The 20,184-nt window shown below is 34.1% G+C and overlaps 1 protein-coding gene across 1 annotated transcript in view; it reads right to left on the bottom strand.

The window, feature by feature from the left end:
- The window catches only part of LOC149551183 (asparagine synthetase [glutamine-hydrolyzing] 3-like), a 71,625-nt gene that overhangs the window by 31,152 nt on the left and 20,289 nt on the right, over nucleotides 1-20,184 (bottom strand). The window contains exon 9 of the mRNA XM_089786762.1: nucleotides 833-994. Coding sequence (XP_089642888.1) covers nucleotides 833-994 — 162 coding nt within the window. The remainder of the gene's footprint in view (nucleotides 1-832; nucleotides 995-20,184) is intronic.

The following is a 20,184-nucleotide window of genomic DNA, read 5'->3' as shown; positions in this document are numbered from 1 at the left end:
TAAATGATAGTTGATACTTGATCGACATTCGATCTTTGATAACAACCGATACTTATTATGTTTTCAATAATATATTTTTGGTATATAATATATGTAAATATATATAAGTTGATGATGATGATGGTATATATATATATATATATATATATACACATATTAGATCAGACTTTCATATATTAGATTTTCATCAACGCATATATTATATATAGAATTTGCTTCAATTTTACTATGAGGCTAAATTTCTCAACAAAAACAATACATCACATTTGCAAAAACTTTATTATTGTTCTTGCTTTGAAAACCCACTGTCATGACTCATAATTTCAGATTTCTACAAATATTAAATTGTATTAAAAAAAAGCTTGATGTGCCAAAGTACCCCCATCCCCTGTTTTGAGAAATAGTCGTATCTGTACCCGTACCCGTACTTGTACCCAAGTACCCCCATTGCTGTGCAACATTGTATTTCACTAACACTGATTTCTTTGATTTTACTTATGTGGCATCTTTTCAGGAAAAAAACAGCAGAAGAACAGTATCAGATGTATCAAGATCTTCACAAATGCACATCTGGCCCAAGAACCCTCTTTTAAAATAGTTTTCTGAAATTTTAGCTTGGATATAAGTCCCATCCCTTGCTTTGAACTCTGATGTACTCTTAATACAAATGATAAACAGGATCCTGTAAAGCTTAAATTATAACATTCTGCATCATCCATTTACTGAATTAGATGGTTATGGTGTTGTACTGCAAAGTATGATTATAATTCATAGGAACAAAAACTAATCTATGAAAGAATCAATTTTGTTATGATGGAGTATTTGAACAAACCTCTAGTCCCACACAGAAAGTGTGAAGCTTGGATCCCCACTGTTTGGCAACCTCAGTACCTGCCAAGTGGCGAGAAGCAACAGCAGCAACTAAAGAAGAATCCAAGCCACCAGACAACAGAACTCCAAAAGGAACATCTGCCATAAGCCTTTTCACAACAGCCTGCATCACTAAAATGAACCTAATCAGTCCAGTTCCACAATTTTATTAGGCTAACGAATAAATCATCACTACTAGATGCATATTGTAAATTATATAATTTGTTTTGATTTCCAAAAAATAAATGTAAAGTCGACAAACAATAAAGCAGTACAAAGGATGATACTTATTTGCTAATGTGAGGTAACACTTTTAAGGAGAACATTTTAATAAGAAAATATAAATAGGGAAAAATCTAATTATATACGATAGCGATAGTCCAATTAATTCTCTAGAAAATATTAAAAAACGGCAAGTTGCATAGTTTTGTAAGTATTTACAGTTTACTTGAATAAATTAAGGTCAGTGTTAGCTGTCAGTTTCAGGAAAATAAGAAGACTACAAAAATTACAATTATGTTATCGATAAAGGTAAAGTAAGGTTTTGAAAGAGCCTAGCAACCTCTTATAAAACAAAGAGCAGAAATAGAAATGAAGGCTGAAACACAACATGAAACAAGATGACAAAAAATGGCAGACCACACCAAACAGGGGCCAAAAAGAAACAAGAACCGGGTTACAACAGAAGAAACGGTAAATTTGTGTGATTTGAATCCAAGGCGCTATAGAGAGCTTTAAATACAGCCACCAAATCGATCAAGTAAGAAATCATTATAATCAACATTCCCTTTTTTATTTGTTGCCTTGAATAACAAGGATTTGAGGGGCATAATCACAAATCGCTTCTCCAAAGGCTGCTTCTTAGAGTCAGTATATTTGGATGACAATGAAGAGATTGAACAGTATTCACACCAAGCTTTTCCTGTCGATGAAATTTGGAGTAACCCCCACAACCACTTCACCCAATCCCACTGAAGCTCCACAAAGACTAGGATTAATTGTAAAGTTTCTGCAAATTCTTTGACTGAATTTAGACTAGATTCTGTCTTCTTTATCCCCTTGTGACTTGCTTTGAATAACTTCGAATTATTGCCTTCAATTGAATTAGAAATCTAATTCAGAATTCTGTTTCTTCTGCAAATCGTAGGTGGGCAGAATTGACTAAGGAGCAGACTATTTGTATTTTGTGTGTCCTTAGACTTCAACAATACCCACTATAAGTAGAGAGACCTAGGTGAAGGAAATAATAAGTTTAAAATAATACCAATCTAGAAGTCGGCAACTTTTCTAAGGAGATAATAAGTTCAAAATAACTTAACACAAACTGAATTTAGTTAACTCCAAACTCATCCTAAGTGAAGGCGCCGATATCTTTAAGAGAATAGTGTTAAGACATTTGGATTACTCTAAGTTATTTAAGAACAGATCAGACCGATCTGAAATCAGATCAGTAAGATTATAAGTTACAGATTTAACACTCCCTCTTAACTTGATAATCATGCTGAGCGATATCATATCTAGCAACATCAATAAAGATGAACAAGCTCTATATCTATCTGAATCTTCTTAGCATGTGGTACCATAGAACACATGATACAATGTCATATTACTAAACCTGCTGATATGACAAATCACTGCTACTAGTGATAACAGTATTGCAAAGAATACAATATACAGGATAAATTTGAAGAATGATCAAGTGCTTCATTTATCCAAGTTGTGATTCATAGATACTGGTATTCCTATATCACAACATGACCCTAAGTTAAGATCTACCAGAACACAAGATAAATCTTGGAGAATAAAAGAATTCTTCCTTTATCCAAATTGTGACTTATAGACATAGCAATGTCTATATCACAATATGATCTTGAACTCATCTAGATCTTACAATAGAACTCTACTGCCTAGCACATTTCTAAGAGATCATCATCTCTCATAATGTCTTTTATACAAGTGTTCATTATCTCAGAGATCGTCACCTCTTAAATAATGAATACAAATGGTGGAGCCCATAACAGTCAATAGCCTAACAAATAAAATTATTTTATTAATAATTTAAAGAATACATATGGATTACAATTCAACCATACCACGTCTTCCCTTGAAGTGGTCTATCTTCACTCTAGATAGAGGTTTGGTGAGAATGTTTGTTGTTTGATCTGCAATGCAAATGTATTCTAATTTTACAGAATTTTTGTCTACCATATCTCTTACATAATGGTAAGGAATTTCAATATGCTTGGACCTGTAATAAAAAACTGGATTCACCGAAAGCTTGATAGAACTCTGATTATCTCAATGAATAATCATAGGATTCATGGCTTGCCCAAATAATCCCACAAGTAACTTCCTTAGCCAAACTGGATTCACCGAAAGCTTGATAGAACTCTGATTATCTCAATGAATAATCATAGGATTCATGGCTTGCCCAAATAATCCCACAAGTAACTTCAAGAAGCCATTGCTGCTGCAATGTATTCGGCTTCTATGGAGCTTTGAGCTATTAAAGACTGCTTTCTACATATCCAAGATATCATTGCTGATCCTAAACTAAAACAACATCCTGAAGTACTTTTCATGTCTTTAACACTTCCACCCCAATTTGAGTCAGTGAATCCATGTAAATCTAAGTCAACCTTCTCATATTTGAGTCCAAAATTAAGAGTGTCTTGTAAGTATATCATAATGTTTTTAACTACAACTAGGTGAATCTCTTTTGGCTCACACATTAACTGGCTTAAGGCATTAACAGCATAGCAAATATCTGGTCTTGTAAGGGAACCAATCATCTGTCTGTAGAGAGTAGAATCTATGGAAGGTGATTCTGCTGCTACTTCTTTAAGTTTATGTAGTTTAGTCTCCATTGGAGAAGACATAGACTTGCAATTTCACATTCCAAATCTCTTCAAAATGTCTAATGTATACTTCCCTTGATTAAGTATGATACTGTCAAAATTCCGCCGTACTTCAAGTCCTACAAAGTAATGAAGGAGTCCCAAGTCTTTCATCTCGAATTCTCTAGTTAGATCTTTCTTGCATTGATCTATAAGATGATCATCACCTGTTATTAGTAAATCATCAACATACAGTATCAGAATTAACATATCATCTTTATCTCTTTTATAATATAAATTTGGATCGACTTCATTCTTGGAGAATCCTAAGTCAGTGAGATACTTATCAATTCTTTCATACCAAGCCCTTGGAGCTTGCTTAAGCCCATAGAGAGCTTTCTTGAGCCTGCAAACAAAAACATTAGGATCATGAGTTTCAAATCGTTCAGGTTGCTCCAGATATACTTCTTTTGTAATCTTTCCATTTAGGAATGTTGTTTTTACATCCATCTGATGTACTTTCCATCCCTTCGATGCTACAATTGCTAGGAGTATTCTTACAAAGATATATTTGACAACAGAAGCAAAGGTTTCTTCATAATCAATCCCTTCTTTCTGAGAAAATCTTCTGGCTACAAATCTAGCTTTATACTTCTCAATGCTACCGTCAGCAGCATGCTTTATTTTAAATATCCACTTGGAAGAAACAACAAATTTTCTTTTAGGTCTTGGAACAATTTCCCAAACATCATTCTTCATAATAGATTGGTATTCTTTTGTCATAGCTTCATTCCAGGCTGTATGTTTAATAACACCTGAAGGATTGGTTGGGTTTATTTTGGACAAATCATTCATGTTTGTTGTATAACTAGAAAATCTTTTAAGTCTTTTGCTTTCTCTGACTGTTCCAGAAGGTGCAGCAATGTCTTGTGCTTCCTCTAATGTTCTAATGTTCTGATGGCCCAAAGTGGTCTTTTCTTTGAATTTTGAATTTCTTCACGATTTAGGTTTTGAATTTCGTCTTCAATTTCTTCTAAGTTCTCCCTCTGAGACTCAAACTCAGTATTTCTTTTAGAACTGGGTAAAGAAGAAGGTTCTTCAGAACTTAGGGCTCTTTTGAATGCTAGATCTTCTTCCAAAGTTACATCCCTACTAAGTTGAATAGTTCTCTGTCCAGGTATGGAAATCCTATATGCCTTAGATATTTCACTATACCCTACAAAAATACCTTTCCTCCCAGAGGGTTCTAACTTGTTTCTCTTTTCTTTTGGAATATGGATATATACAGGGCACCCAAAAAACCTGAGATGACTTATATTGTGTTTAACCTAAGTAAAGACTTCTTCTGGAGTTTTATCTCTAAAATAGGAGCAAAGGCTTCTGTTTTGAATATAAACAGCAATACAAGAGGCTTCTGCCCAAATATAACATTCTAGATTTTGATCAAATATCATAGCTCTAGCAGCTTCTATAATTGTTCTATTCTTTCTTTTTGCTACCCCGTTTTGTTTTGGATTATAAGGAACAGTGTACTCCCTCTTAATTCCAGTTTCATTACAAAACCTTTTGAACAAATCTGAGGTGTATTCCCCTCCTTTATCAGTTCTAAGAGTTTTAATTTTATGTCCTGATAAGTTTTCAATTAATGTTTTCAATTCTTTAAATCTGTTTAGGATTTCTTCTGATTCTTTGCACTTTAAGAAGTAAATCCATGTTTTCCTAGAGAAGTCATCTATGAACAAAATATAATACTAGAATCCTCCAAAAGAAGGAATAGACATAGGTCCACATAGATCTGAATGAATTAATTCTAAAACATTATTTGTTTTTCTAGTGCTATTATGAAATGGACTTCTGGTGTTCTTAACCAATGTGCACCCTTTGCATATGCTTGAGTGGTCTTTACTGAGTTTAGGTAAACCAGTAACCATCTTCTCCATAGTTGATAAGGTTTTGAAGTTTAGATGCCCTAATCTTCTGTGCCAAATTTCATTTATGTCTTCAGCTTCATGAATTAAGGCTTGAATAGGTCGACTAGATTCTGAATTCAATTCATACAAATATCCTTTTCTCCGACCAATCAACTTTTCTTTCTTGATTGAGGAGTTATTTTCCCAAGTCATTACTTTGTCATCCACAAATGCAACATTATGCCCATCATCTTCAAGTGTTGTAATTGAGATTAGATTTCTTTTCATTCTTGGTGCGTAGAGTACACCTTTGAGAAGAAGAGAATTTCCAAATTTTAGTTTCAAGATGCAATTTCCAATTCCTTCAACGGGATGTGTTGAATTATCACCAATGGTAACTTCGCCATTAACCTTTTCTGAAATAGAGTCTAGTGCTTCTTTGTATCATGTTATATGTCTAGAAGATCCACTATCAATTACCCATACTTTATTTGAGATTTCATTTGATAGTGACGAATATAATACATGATTCTCAGGGTCATAATTATCTTCTTCACTAGTAACATTTGTACAGTTCGCTTGATGTTTAGAATTTTCGGGACAATTAGATCTGTAGTGTCCAAACTTTTCACATCTGAAACATTTTATCTTGGATAGATCTTTTTTGGATTTTCCAGTCTTTTGATTTCCCTTTTTCTTCTTGAAATGCTTCTTCTTGCCCTTATAAGAGTTTGTATTAAGAACATGAAGTTCTTCATCTTTTGTTTTCAGTTTCCCCCCTTTCTTTAATTTTCTAGATTCTTCTCGAAGACAATCCCCCTTAAGTCTGTTGAAGTCAAGAAGTTTATCTCTGGTACTTAGTCCTTGTACAAAAGTTTCCCACGAATCTGGTAATCCATCTATAGCCATTAGTGTTAATTCTGTGTCACTAATAATGGTTCCTATACTTGACAGTTCCTCTCTAATGCTGGCAACCCTTAGGAAATAAGAATTCATCAATTCTCCTTTCTTTATTTGTATGGGATTTAGTTGTCTTTTCAATGCGAGAACTCTAGTTGCATTGTAGACCTCCTTTGCATTTTGTAATGCATTCATCATCTCAAATGTTGTCTGATGTTTTGTTAACATAGGTACAATATCATTCTTTACTCCATCTAATATGATCTTAATAGCTCTTCTATTTCCTTTACTCCAGGTAGATTTATGAGGTTCAACTAGAGGTTGTTTGGATGTTGAATCAACAAATTGTTTTACATCAATTTCTTCAAGAATCATCATAATTCTGAATTTCCAAGCATCAAAGCGTTCTTTTCCATCAAACCTGTCCTCGAGTCTAATTGTGTATGCCATTGACGATAGAAGATAGTTGCTAGATATATATATAAAGTCTGATTACTGAATTTTGCAGAGCCTAGGTTCGACTACCAGAGCTTTGATACCATGTAAAGTTTCTGCAAATTCTTTGATGAATTTAGACTAGATTCTATCTTCTTTATCTCCTTGTGACTTGCTGTGAATAACTTCAAATTATTGCATTCAATTGAATTAGAAATCTAATTCAGAATTCTGTCTTTTTCTTCTGCAAATCGTAGGTGGGCAGAATTGACTAAGGAGCAGACTATTTGTATTTTGTGTGTCCTTAGACTTCAACAATACCCACTATAAGTAGAGATACCTAGGGGCATGGCCTTTCAAGAGACATGTCCCTTCCAAAACAATCCTTAACCAATTTAGAAGTCGGCGACTTTTCTAAGGAAATAATAAGTTTAAAATAACTTAACACAAACTGAATTTAGTTAACTCCAAACTCATCCTAAGTGAAGACGCCGATATTTTTAAGAGAATGGTGTTAAGACATTTGGATTACTCTAAGTTATTTAAGAACAGATCAGACCGATCTGAAATCAGATCAATAAGATTATTACAGATTTAACATTAATAGCCTCTTTTTTTCTCCAAGTCTTCCCCAAAGGTTGAGAAAATCACTATTACTTGAAAGGAAGATAAAATAAAAAGGCATGAAGTGCAATGTAGAATCTAGATTTGGAAATAAAAAGAGTAAATGATATGTCAAGAAAAGGATAGTGTGAAAGATTTTATTGTACCCAAAACCCTCTTTGTTTTGATTGTGAAGTGAAACAATAATAATAAAAGTAGACAAATTACTTTGAGAATAGTACAGTTTAGAGAGAATTATCCTGCCATTAATATTGTTATCATGTTACTTAAGGAATCAAGGTTCTAAATTTCAATTTAATTTATTTTTTCCCTTAAGTACTCATGTATATTATATATAAATAATCATATTTATGCAATTTAATAAAAGTTATTAAAAAAATACAACTAGTCCAAGGGGTTGAGCTTGATTGGTTAAAGCATTGAGTTTTCATTATAGGGGCCCAAGTTCAAATCCCAAAGGGAAACATAAGGTGAAATTCTACTTTATGACTTTAAGTCTTCCATAGTCGGTTTCTAGAGTGAAAATGGGTTCATAATAAGTGGATTTCAAGTTGTGACTCTTGGGGTTCCATATTTAGCATCTAGTGTGGAGATTATTTTCAATTAGGTGGATTTCACGTTGTGACTCCTTGTCTTCCGTAGGTGGCTTCTACTATGATTTCTCTAAAGGAGTTGATATAAGTCTCACGGCTGTACTCAAAAGAGCTTCTAATGGTCTCAAGTTTATGCTTCTATGGGCAAAATATTTTTAAACAATCAGCTGTGTATGCGTGTGTGTGCAATCAAGCAATCAGCAGTTTATTTGTGATTGAAGTATTAATAGTTGAACCCCAATACTGAGAAACATGCAATCACAAATTATGGCAAGCCAGAGATCAAGGAAAAAACCAGATCGAGGACTAAAACATATGGTCTGTTTCCATATAGAGTACATGAGGCAAGTGGTTGATTGGAATTTACTTGAAGAAGCAAACTCCAAATCTATCAAAAGGTTCATTTCACATAATATAGGAGTGTTTCACCATTTTTCCAATGACAAATGAATGTTATACAATGTACATGCTTCACATGTGGAGAAAACAAAGTGCATTTTGCCACTAAGATTGGAATGCTTACAAAAATAATTGAACTGACGAAAAAGACAACAGTAAATAAAATTATTACTGCCAACACAAGAATGTATCATTGCTTCAATTTTTGTTGGCAAGAAAATCAATGGCCATCCACACCCTATATCCAATGCTGAACTGGAGCCAATGAATATGGGTCTCGAAATAGCTAAACTTGATAAGTTCACAAATTATCACATAAACTTGTCAACACTCAATATATCCCTTGTATTCTCTCATTGTATCATATCAGCATAGCCAAACCCTGAACCCAAACCAAGGATAGCAAGTTATATAACTTGTTTTTTTGCATAAAAGAACAATGAATAGTTGGTTTGATAATAGGAAACAAGATCTTTAGTATTTCTTATTGTACTCCAGCATGTTGGAAATACTGACTTTTGAACACATCACAACAAAGCATGGAAGTTAACAGGTTATAAATCAATAAATAGCCTTCCTACATGACTCGCATTTCCATTAACCAAAATTAATAGAATAACCCTATAGGTAAGAACTTTCATACATCATCCACAGTCATGTATCTAGATCCCATTCATTCATAGATGGTGTGAAAAAAAGTATATTACCTAATTAGTTCCACTTCTGAAACTATCCATGCCTAGTTACTTAAGCTTAAGTAGGTCATATACTTTTTCTGTCTCGTGTCATAGGATTAAGACACTTGTAACGTGATCTTAAGTTTGTCTAGAATTTCATCCCTGCCTATTCATGAGAAGTTGTCTAATTGTTTTATAGAAATTATGTATTTTGTATTCCTTGTGCTCTATGACTATCAATATAGAAACTATTTCTACTACATCACTATTATGGAAGGTATTTTAGTCTTGCTAGTTAGATTACTACTACTATGAATTCTTCCATTCCAACATGGTATCCATATATTAAATTAACAAACCCCTTCCCCTTTTTCAAGTGTTTTCTCCAAGGACTCTTATAGGTCATCTCACAGAGTGAAATGGACCTTGCAATTGTGTTTAAAAGGCCTAAAAACCTCTAAATCCATTTTGGCAAAATAAAAACGTTTTCTGGGTGGGGGTAGAGCGGAGAGGTTGCCTAGGATGCTGCTATGCAAACCCCATTAATAATCTTAGTTTGCAAACAAAAAACATGTGTCATGCCTAGTTGTTCTCACAATCACAACAAGGTATGACTTGAAATTGTTTTAAACTTGGTTACCGGATGCATGCACCCTGCCCATGTATCTGGGTGCTGGTTATTTTGGGTTCAGATCCTAGTGCTATGGTGCATCCAAATGCATCCACAAGGAGAAAAAGCACTGCATGAGCATCCGAGCGTACCCATGCGCATACTGATGCACCCATACACCCAGCACATAGAATTTCTAATAAAAACTTTTTAAAAGTGACTTTTCTAATTTTGCAATTGTAATATTTTCTGATTTTCATTTGAATCATAAACATACATATATGAAATGGCCAATTTGAATATTTGTAAGCTATAAATTGACATTAAATATTTATCTTTGGCATTTCGCATTGATCAATAATAAAGTATAATACTATCAAATGATCTAATTTTGTATATTTCTTGCATTTTTTTCGTATAAATCTATATTTATACGTACCCAAACGCACCCTATACCTCAACAGAAAAATCCATGTACCCACGTACTGGACTCTCGTATCCTTACCCACATCCGCATCCAAATTCAAACCAATAACTTAGGTTTCTAAACTATAATTATTTTTCATTTTACTATTTCAAAAAAATCTTGTTATAAAAAATAAATGTTGGGAATTATCCACTACCATAGCAAAGATGGTAGGCCCTCCAGCCCCAACCATAAAGGGGCATGATAACCCAAGGTGGTTGTGTCTCCTTAACCCCTAACAATTGTTTTTAAATTCATAACCATGTTATTTTTTTAGTTTTTAAAAAACCTAAAAAATTGATGTACAGGCTAAGGTTGTCGTTGCATCAAAAGATCGAGTTCTTAATGCTCGATACAACCACTAGACTTATGAAACACAAGAGGTGATTAAGCCATGTCAAGAATCCCGAAGGGGAACGTTGGCGGTTAGTTCAACAATCCCCCCTCAGCATTACCCGAGGAGATTCGAACCTAAGACTAAGCTTTGATACCACTTGTTAAAATTTAGTGTTGTCGTTGCACCAAAAGATCAACCTATCAATGCTTGATACAACCACTAGACTTAGAGAATATAGGAGGCGATTAAGTCGTGTCACGAATTTCGAAGGGGAACATTCACGGTTAGTCCAACATTTGAGTCTATCCATATGTGACTTTTTTGGTAGAGTTGTTTTGCTATACATCATTGTTTGGCAATTTCTCCAAATGCATCAGCACCTCAATGTTTAGCAGTTTCTCCAAATGTAGCAGCACCCCAATATTTGACAAAGAGTTCATTTTGCCAAGGGCTATATTTTTAGTAGCAATAATTACATTGGTGGACCTCCCAATTTAGTTGTCGTTTTTCCAAATTTGTCAACGGTGCCATTATGATGTCAATAGACAACTTGGTTTTTTTTGCCTCACTTCACCAATGGGGAAGATCTTTTTCTTTGAAGCCAATCTTCAAAGCTTCATTCTCACACATAGGGGCTCCTTTTTCAAAGCATTTTTTCCTAAATTATGGCAGAATTTCATACTCATTATGATGGTCTAAGTGATTTCCAATTTAGACAATATGCATTTTTCAAATTTTCAGTATTCCTGGTGATTTAGTTGGGCAATTCTCATTTTGGGAACTTTGAGGGGCCATATCATTTTTGTGCAAACTTTTTTTTGTGCATGTTTTTAAAAGTTCATTTTCATTTTACTAAGTTACCGATTAGGGTAGGGTGCGGGTACAAATGCAGATGCGAGAATCAGGTGCGTGGATGTGTGATATTTTTCTTTTTTTGAGGTGTGGTGAGTGGTTGGAGCCAAGTGTGCGTGTGTGTGTGTATATATATATATATATATATATATATATATGTATATATATATATGCAAAGAAATGTAAGAAATATATAAAATTAAATCATTTGATAGTATGATACTTCACCAGTAACATTGATCAAGATATCTAATAGTTCACAAATATTCAAATTAAAATAACTAATAACTAAATAAACCATATCAAATATATCTATGTTCAAGACTCCAATGCAAATCAGAAAATCATTACATAAATAGGTCCTAAAATTAAATATAAAATGAGTAACTACCTTTAAAGTAAAGAATGTTACATATATTTAGATTATTAAACTAAAATTATTAAATTTGACGTTATAAACAATAAATAAATTTAACTTAACTTTAATAAATTGTTCTAACTATACCAATTCAATGAACCTAAATTGATATTCGAGAAAGAATACATTTGCTTTTACAAATTTCTAGTTCTAACTTGATTTATGTATAATTCCGATTAACACAAATCTAGGATATTCATCGAGATCGAAATCAATAATATTGTTATTTATTCAAAGGATATTTCGATGAAGAAAATGGGGCAGCTTCCTATTAAATAATAGTGTAGGCCAATGAAGGAAATGGGGTAGTTTCCTATTAACATCTGCTTGTCAAGGGTAGATGGATACCACTTAAGTCACAAGGTTAGAATTTGAATTCAAGTTCACCGATCATAAAATTCAAGGTAAATTTGGCATAGGTTAAAATTTGGTAAAAGAAATTCGATATTAAATTGAACTTAAATAAATTTATTTATTTTTCAATATAAGTAATATATCCAAAAATAGTCAAAATAGTTTGACACTGATAAATAATTAAACTAAATTATTCAATTTTATTTTAAAATAAAATAATACTATTATAGCTATAGCAATATCATATTAAATATCATGAAATTCAAATAAAGTTTGGAAAGCATAAAAATTCGCTGAAATTCAAACTTCATGGATGAAATTTGACATATCCTGTGACTTAGGACACCACAGTGGTTACAATCCCAAGTGGACTACAAAACCACCCATAGGATCATAACAATCTTTGTCTCTTGTATTGCCTCCTCTTGCTTTACTTTCTACCTAAAATGTTCAATTATCTTTATACTCCTCCCCTATTCTCCTTATCCCCATTAAGATTACACAAGACTCTCCTCACTTCTCATCACTGGAAAAATGAGTATTTCAAAGGCACTAGTCACTGCTGGTGTTGCTTACGTTCACGAATTCAGAGATCAAGGCATTCACTTCAAACATCTAAAGCATCCTAGAGGCATCCACATCCCCTGGCATCCGCTTCCACCTCCACTGCTTTCTTGGGTGCACTGGTATCTTAGTCATTTTGCATACTTTGCAATGGTTTCTTCTCATCTTCCAACACACTTATATTTTTATCATGGGATTATTTTTTTGGAGATTTGTAAGCATCTATTTATTTCCTTTTTTGATTTGTATATGCACTAAGATAAAATTCCAAATATTGCACTTGTATTTTGTGTCATTATTGCACTCATACTACTTTACTAGCAAAATATAGTTGGTATTATATTGTTTAGCTAAAAAAAGTTACACAATAGATATAAGTGTACTTCTATCTTTTTTATTAGGTACACTAGACAATGGGTGGAACCAATTTTTTTATTACGTATTTGATTTCAATTTGAAGTAGATTGCCTAGCACACCAATTCTTAATTACAAAAAAAGGGCTTAATTTTCTACACGATCTATCTAAACATCTTCTAAGTAGATGTGGAACATATGTTCCAGTTCTAAGGCACTCCCCATTCCATAATACTCATCATACTTTAGTCCGCATTGTAAATTGCAGCATGTGTCTATGACCACACTCATCATATGTTCGTGTTGTGCCGCTTCCTCCACCTTCTATCTCACGGTCCTGAACATTTTGCAAATTTTGGTTCATTGAACCAATTTTCTCTATTATTTCAAGAATTTTTGAAGTGATTTTGTTTGCAAGGCTTTTTGTATTATCTTGCCATGTTGCTGATCAACTCATTGAAGAAGAGCCGATCGATATTGTCTTCTTTGTATGTGTTGTAGGTGGGGGCATTCCTGTCTTTTTGTTGCATCACTCGAAATGTCTATGATTACCCCTGATGTTGCTCTATTTGCGATGGCTTAAGCTTATAATGCTAATTCTATATTCAAATAACCTACAGGCACCCTTTTCCATTATTATTTTGAATTGCATTTACAAGCATTCGTTCTTCTAAATGTATCTTGAAAATTTTCTAACAAAAGTTGTAATTTAATATTCCACTTGTTTCTTTTACAAATTACATTTTATTGGTTTGTTGTTTACTATAGCCTTCAAAATATTTAAATCAATACAATCACATTTTGAACTAAAAATAATAATTCATAAACTAACAGTAAATCAAATACAGCTGACAAATATAGGTTAGATCAAAATATATTCTAACAATATGAAAACATTTAAAGGTGTATCTAAAATTTTATTGATATTCATATTAGACAATAGCATACCTTCAAAGAATATCCATAACACATACAAAGAAATTATTAGAATATAAATAATAGAGGTCAACATTACAAATCACTAATTAAATGGTCTAACCTGTATATTTAGCATTTCAATATAGGAATTCACTTTATAATGGTATGTTAGGGATCAATTCTTCTCTTCGTTTTATAATAGTTATCAAGTACTACGGATAACATCGATTCCAAGCAAAAGAGAAAGACCAAGTTACACTTTAACAAAGCAACAGGAAGAAAACAAAGGAATAAAACAAACCACTGTTGCAGGAAAACAGACAAGACAGAGCCATTGTGAACAAGCACAGGAAACCCCATGCTTTCCAGTGACTAAGCCGCACACATAGTAATGCGCACGTTGGGGATGCAGCTCACATGGTAGAGCACTCACTTGGCATGCAAGAGGTATGGGGTTTGATAGTTACTCCTGTTACTCTTTACCATGACATGCCCAGTTCATCTTTGCCAGTTCCCTTCATCCCCACACCAGTGGTCAAGTGGTAGAATAGTACCCTGCCACAGTACAGAACAAGGCTCGGTTCCGGGCTGCTGCAGCAGTTTTGTGCTCAGTAAACTTCACTGTTTCCTTTCCTTTCCAGTTTTAAAGCTCATTTTCAGATTCTCATTTCCTCATGTTTTATTGTGAGGTTATTGCTAGACTGATGTTTTACGATTATGCTCTTTCCCTGCCACCTGTGCATGCAAAATACACCTATAGCTTGTTTGATTTGCCATGATTGTTTCAATGGAAAGTTTCACAGCATGCACACTCCAAAGTTGATAAAGGAAGATTAGAAATCATCGGGTTACTGTGGAGGGTGAACAATCACATCCAACACTGAATGCCCCCATCATTAGATCGGTTTTTGAAAACATTTGAGAGGGGAGAAGGATGGAACAGGGTAGATTAATCAGGTAGAGGCAAATAATTGACCAAAGGGACATTTCCACAGGTAGATGTTTGTTGTGATCTATACCTGTGATAATGTCTGTTGTACTAACTTTGATAGCTGAAGGAGAGGCGTTCAGTAATAGCAGTTGTTAGAGTTGGTACTTTCAGTAAATAGACCAGGAGGCCCGAGATTAGATGGGTTGTTAGGCAAAATAGACTGAAGGCCTTATAATATGATTAATAAACGAAAGAGCAATGGAGCTGATCCATAAAGCTTCTGAAATCAGACGGGTGGCTTGTACAATTTGACCTCACGAATTCTTTAGCATTTTTTTTTTCTATAATTATGATATTACGATTCTAACTAAAAAACAATTTTAGATACAATTTTCAAACATGTTTGACCTCACGAATTCTTTAGCATTTTTTTTGTATAATTATGATATTACAATTCTAACTAAAAAACAATTTTAGATACAATTTTCAAACACGTATTACCTGCAAAAGACTAATTCTAAACAGCTTCTGCAAAAGCTTTAATTTTCCAAATTATATGCCAAAAAATGAACTTCTGTATACATCATTCTGAACAGGACCTGTTTCAGCTAGTCACCCTCATTTGAATGTTGAATGCTGAGCATTTCTAGCAACAGTCGACAATGGTTCATATACTGCGAACATATCTATTACAAAACAAAATTTTGTACTTACATAGCAGCAGGTTGATAATTTGGTTTCCAGATGCAGCTCTGCGCAAGGGTCTTGCATGTATCTCTGTCTTGTTTAATCTTGTATTATTCTATAGTGTCTTTTGGCGGTCAGTCCAGGTTGGCAGGAGTTCAGGAGCAGTAAACTGTCATAGTGGTGCTTATCTATTCTGCACTGTAAAGAGCCTGGCGCATTTAATACAAACTAAAGAATGCAAATTTGTTCGCTTTAGAAACAATGGACTATGGCTCGGATTTCTATGTTGCAGTAAATTCTGCAATTTAGTTATCCTTCCCAAAATTTACTTTGACTAACAAATGCATTGACGTGTTTTATAATTTCCGGCATCTGCCATTTCTATTCTCCGGGTGAGACATCATGGGAATCCGTCAGAATGTTCCTGCATAACTAGCCTATCGGCTAATAAAGTGTCATTGGAGGTTCCTTGTATGCATTTTTTTATTTGCAAACACATCCTTGCCCACCTTTATGCAAGAGTATCTTGTTCTTGCACACTTTCTTAACTGTAAATCTATCTTGTGCATCTTCGAATGCTGCTTCTCCACTTTCTTGCACTAGATTGTGACTCATAATTCAAATAGATCTATCATTATTTTCAAGGAAAGATATTTCAGCTGCCTACTGGATATGTCAACATGCCAGGTGCCAACCAACACCAAACCAGATAAATATTATATTTTCCAACATCACCCCCCAACCCACCCTTATGTTTGTTAGAAATGACAGACTGAACAAACACTCTCATGTGGATCCCTACATTGCACCTAATGAGGTATCTATTGCCTCCAGCTTTCAAACATATAAAATTTCCTGTCATTCAGGAACCTTCTCAAAGCAAATTGTAGATGATCATTTGGTTCTGTCAATATGCCATGCAGGACAGCTTTCAAGCATCTCTAATGTAACCATTACATCTCGCTGAATCAAATGCAACAGAAGCCTTTGCAGTGTCTATTGACACATCTTTAGACTGCTTGTCAAGGTTATAGGAAATAGCAACCTAAGACATCTGCCTTTGTACCCATATTAGCAGACCTAAACCTCAAACTTCTAGCCTTCCTCTGGAAAATTCTGCACCTTAAATTCAAAGAAAATAATTACACTTCAATATGATCATCCTACCATGTTTTTAAACATCTTTGGCATGTCTAAAAGCTTTTTTGCACAAAAAATAAATTAACACTTTTTAAGCCCCTTTAAAATAAAGGAATTTAACTCATGACTATCAATTTTTTGAAAGGATAAACATATCCCATTCCCTTGCTCACCTTCTGCACCCTAATCTAACCAACTTACACTCACTTTGAAAACAAAACAACAACCAAGTTTTCCTTTAAATTGTTAAAGCTATTTCTCGTTCTTTATTCGATGCACTTTTCTTTCAGCAATTTTTTTTAGATAAGACAGCACACATTCTTTATCTTTGCCAAACAAATTTCTTCATATCACCGACAATGCACTAATCTCACCTTCAGCGGACACAAACTTCCACCAACACCAACTACTCTTTTGTGTACAGGTACGGGACATTCTCTCTGTCAACGCTGTGTGGCAAAATCAATATTCCTTTCCAATGCAGTTGGTCCCACTTTAATGTGCCTGTTTAGAGCCAACAACTGGAGCACCTACTCTTGTGCCAGTCTACAGTGTTCTCACTACAGATCTGGGTTGATCACATCTGTCATAAAATGCAATGTGTTGGACTCTGTCAGGATTGAAAGGAATTTTAAGAACTAGGCTCTCTTGCAACAGTCCCTATACCTCCCAAGGAAATACGAGCTCTCTCTCACTGCAATAATTAGATGCTTTACAGCCCTTTAACATGGGCCATTGTGAATATTTGTTCCAATTATTTTCCTACCTTTGCTTCCGCCATCTTTATTTACCAGCACCTTTCCAGTCTTCAATTAGATTGTAGTTTTCCAACAAATTTTTATTCAAGTGTTCAATTTTGACTATCATGCCAAGTTTTTATACTATGTTATGCGGAGAGGCAATCAAGGAGATCAAATGGCCTTTGAACAGATGAATAAACAAAGCAGTTATTTCATTTGAGAGAGTTGAAAAAATATTGAAATTAATTTTTAGACACTTGATAGCAAGTGAGGCACTACCGGAAAATTATTTTGTAATAACTAGTGCTTAATGAATGCATGAGATGGGCGATTAATTATGTTGAATTGTTTAAAAATTATTATTAACTCTTCCAACAATGCCATGTATGTGCAATGTAATGCATTGGGATGTCTCCAACATTGATGAGTAGGACATATTTTTCCACAGCAAGTCAAATTATAATATTGCTATCGGGATTTAATTGGGTAGTTTTTGAGTTAAACACATTGACTCATGGTTCATGAGTAGTAATTCACATGAATCCATCTCTCATGAGAATAAATGGAACACATAGCACTCAGTGGATCTAGGTGATGCTCATAGAGGTGAAGCGTCGGGACTTTCTGGGAGGTCACCCATCCCAGTACTACTCTAGCTCGAGTGCACTTAACTACGGAGTCACTACCCATGAAACATAAGTCAATGAGTTTGACTCAAAAAACTACATAGTTAAATCCTGATAGCAATATCATAATTTGACTTCTTGTGGAAAATTATGTCCTACTTATCAATTGATGAGCTTAAGGGGCTTTCTAATGAATTGTTCATTACGCACAACACTTGGTGAAGGTTTTGCAAATGGGGTCACAAGCAGAGCAGGTTTAAAAATGGAGGAAACTCCATAGTTAAGCATGCTCGAGCTGGAGCAATACTAGGATGGGTGACCTCCCGGGAAGTCCCAGTGCTTCACCTTTGTGAGCATCACCTAGATCCAATGAGTGCTAAGTGTCCCGGTTATTCTCATGAGAGATGGATTGAGTCAATGAGTTTGACTCAAAAACTACACAGCTAAACCCTAATAGCAATATCATAATGTCTCCACCATGTCAAATGATAAAAGTTATCCCATGATTAGCGAAGGAAAGTGTTTGCTCAAATGAATGTGCATTAAGCTATTTTAGTGTGGATTGTGAAGCTAAATAGTAGGTCTTGCTGTTAATGATTACTGGAAATGGAAACAAATATCTCTTTCTCCCTCTCCTCTCTGCTTGATATATGGCTAACAAAGGTGCTAGTTAGAGAAGTGCTAGAAGAAGATTTTGTCACTGTGCTTTTCTTATAAATTAGCGCAATGGACAGAAACAAAAGCTTGCAACATTGGATAAATCATCATGAAAAGGGTGATTTTCCTCTGCTTCAAAAAAGGGGCAACTCCCTCAAATGCAATTTTATATTTAATTTTATCCCCCCTCTCCAAGAAATAAATAACTGCAGCCAGTCTGAAAATTTATTAATAGCACAAAGGCTATTAATAAATTTGGTATAAATAATGAGAGAAATTGAAATAAATACTTGCAAATGCCAGAGATATAGAATATTCAAAGCACACAGACTTAAAAAATTCTTATATTCGTCAAAGAAATAACTTCAAACATTGATAAACACTGTTTATCAATATTCCTTCAAAATGTGACACACAGATCACTCTCTTTGCCATAGCACACAGACTACTGAAAGAAAGAAATTCATGAGGAAAGCCATTGTTCTTTTACGAAGAAAATATTTTAATTTTTGGTTGCAAAATCCCTTTTTCCCCAAGGAGGAGGGAATCCCTTTACAACAAAGCCATTCCCCTTTTAAAGAACTCAAAGACAAGTAGCTGGTAACTACCTGTAACTACTTTTCACCGAACTTTCTTTTTCCAATATTTTCTCTGCATATTAATTTTCCCCTTATGCCTTTTCACTCTCACCAGCATTTCACACATTGTATGCAATAACATATATACATTACAATCATAATTGAAGAATTAATTGTGTGAAAGATAGAATTTAGTAACTTAGTTTCACACACACATAACTTAATAATTTATTACTTTGAACAATATGATAACGTTTAATTCTTTAAAGAATTATATATGATATAAATGCAAAAAAATTATAAAAACATGAGGTAAGGAGGGAGTTAGTGGGAAGGAATTACCTATAACCACTTTTTCCAATCTCTCTCATTTTTTAGTGGGAAGGAGTTACGTAAGGTTACTCAAAACATGAGGTGACAAGATGCAAAGGTATTATTTGAACCATTGATTGAATATGTAAAGCATGTTTGATTAAAAATAACTGTAGGTAAAGGACCTAAGTCCCCAAATTTCATTTATGACTTGGATAAGTATGATAGAAGGTCAACTACATTGGTCAAGCTAGGAGCTCCCATAAATGCTTGCGTCAATATATTATAAATATGATGCAAATAGTAAAAGCACCATAGAATTGACCTATTACATGGATAGTGACTTTCCACAGTCCATAAGAATTTTTCAATTGTTGCTTACGGAATTGATTGT

Source organism: Cupressus sempervirens, chromosome 6 (genome assembly GCF_028749045.1).
Source record: "Cupressus sempervirens isolate cs-2001-9-10 chromosome 6, ASM2874904v1, whole genome shotgun sequence".
Classification (NCBI taxonomy): domain Eukaryota; kingdom Viridiplantae; phylum Streptophyta; class Pinopsida; order Cupressales; family Cupressaceae; genus Cupressus; species Cupressus sempervirens.
This window is presented reverse-complemented; position numbering and strand designations above follow the sequence as displayed.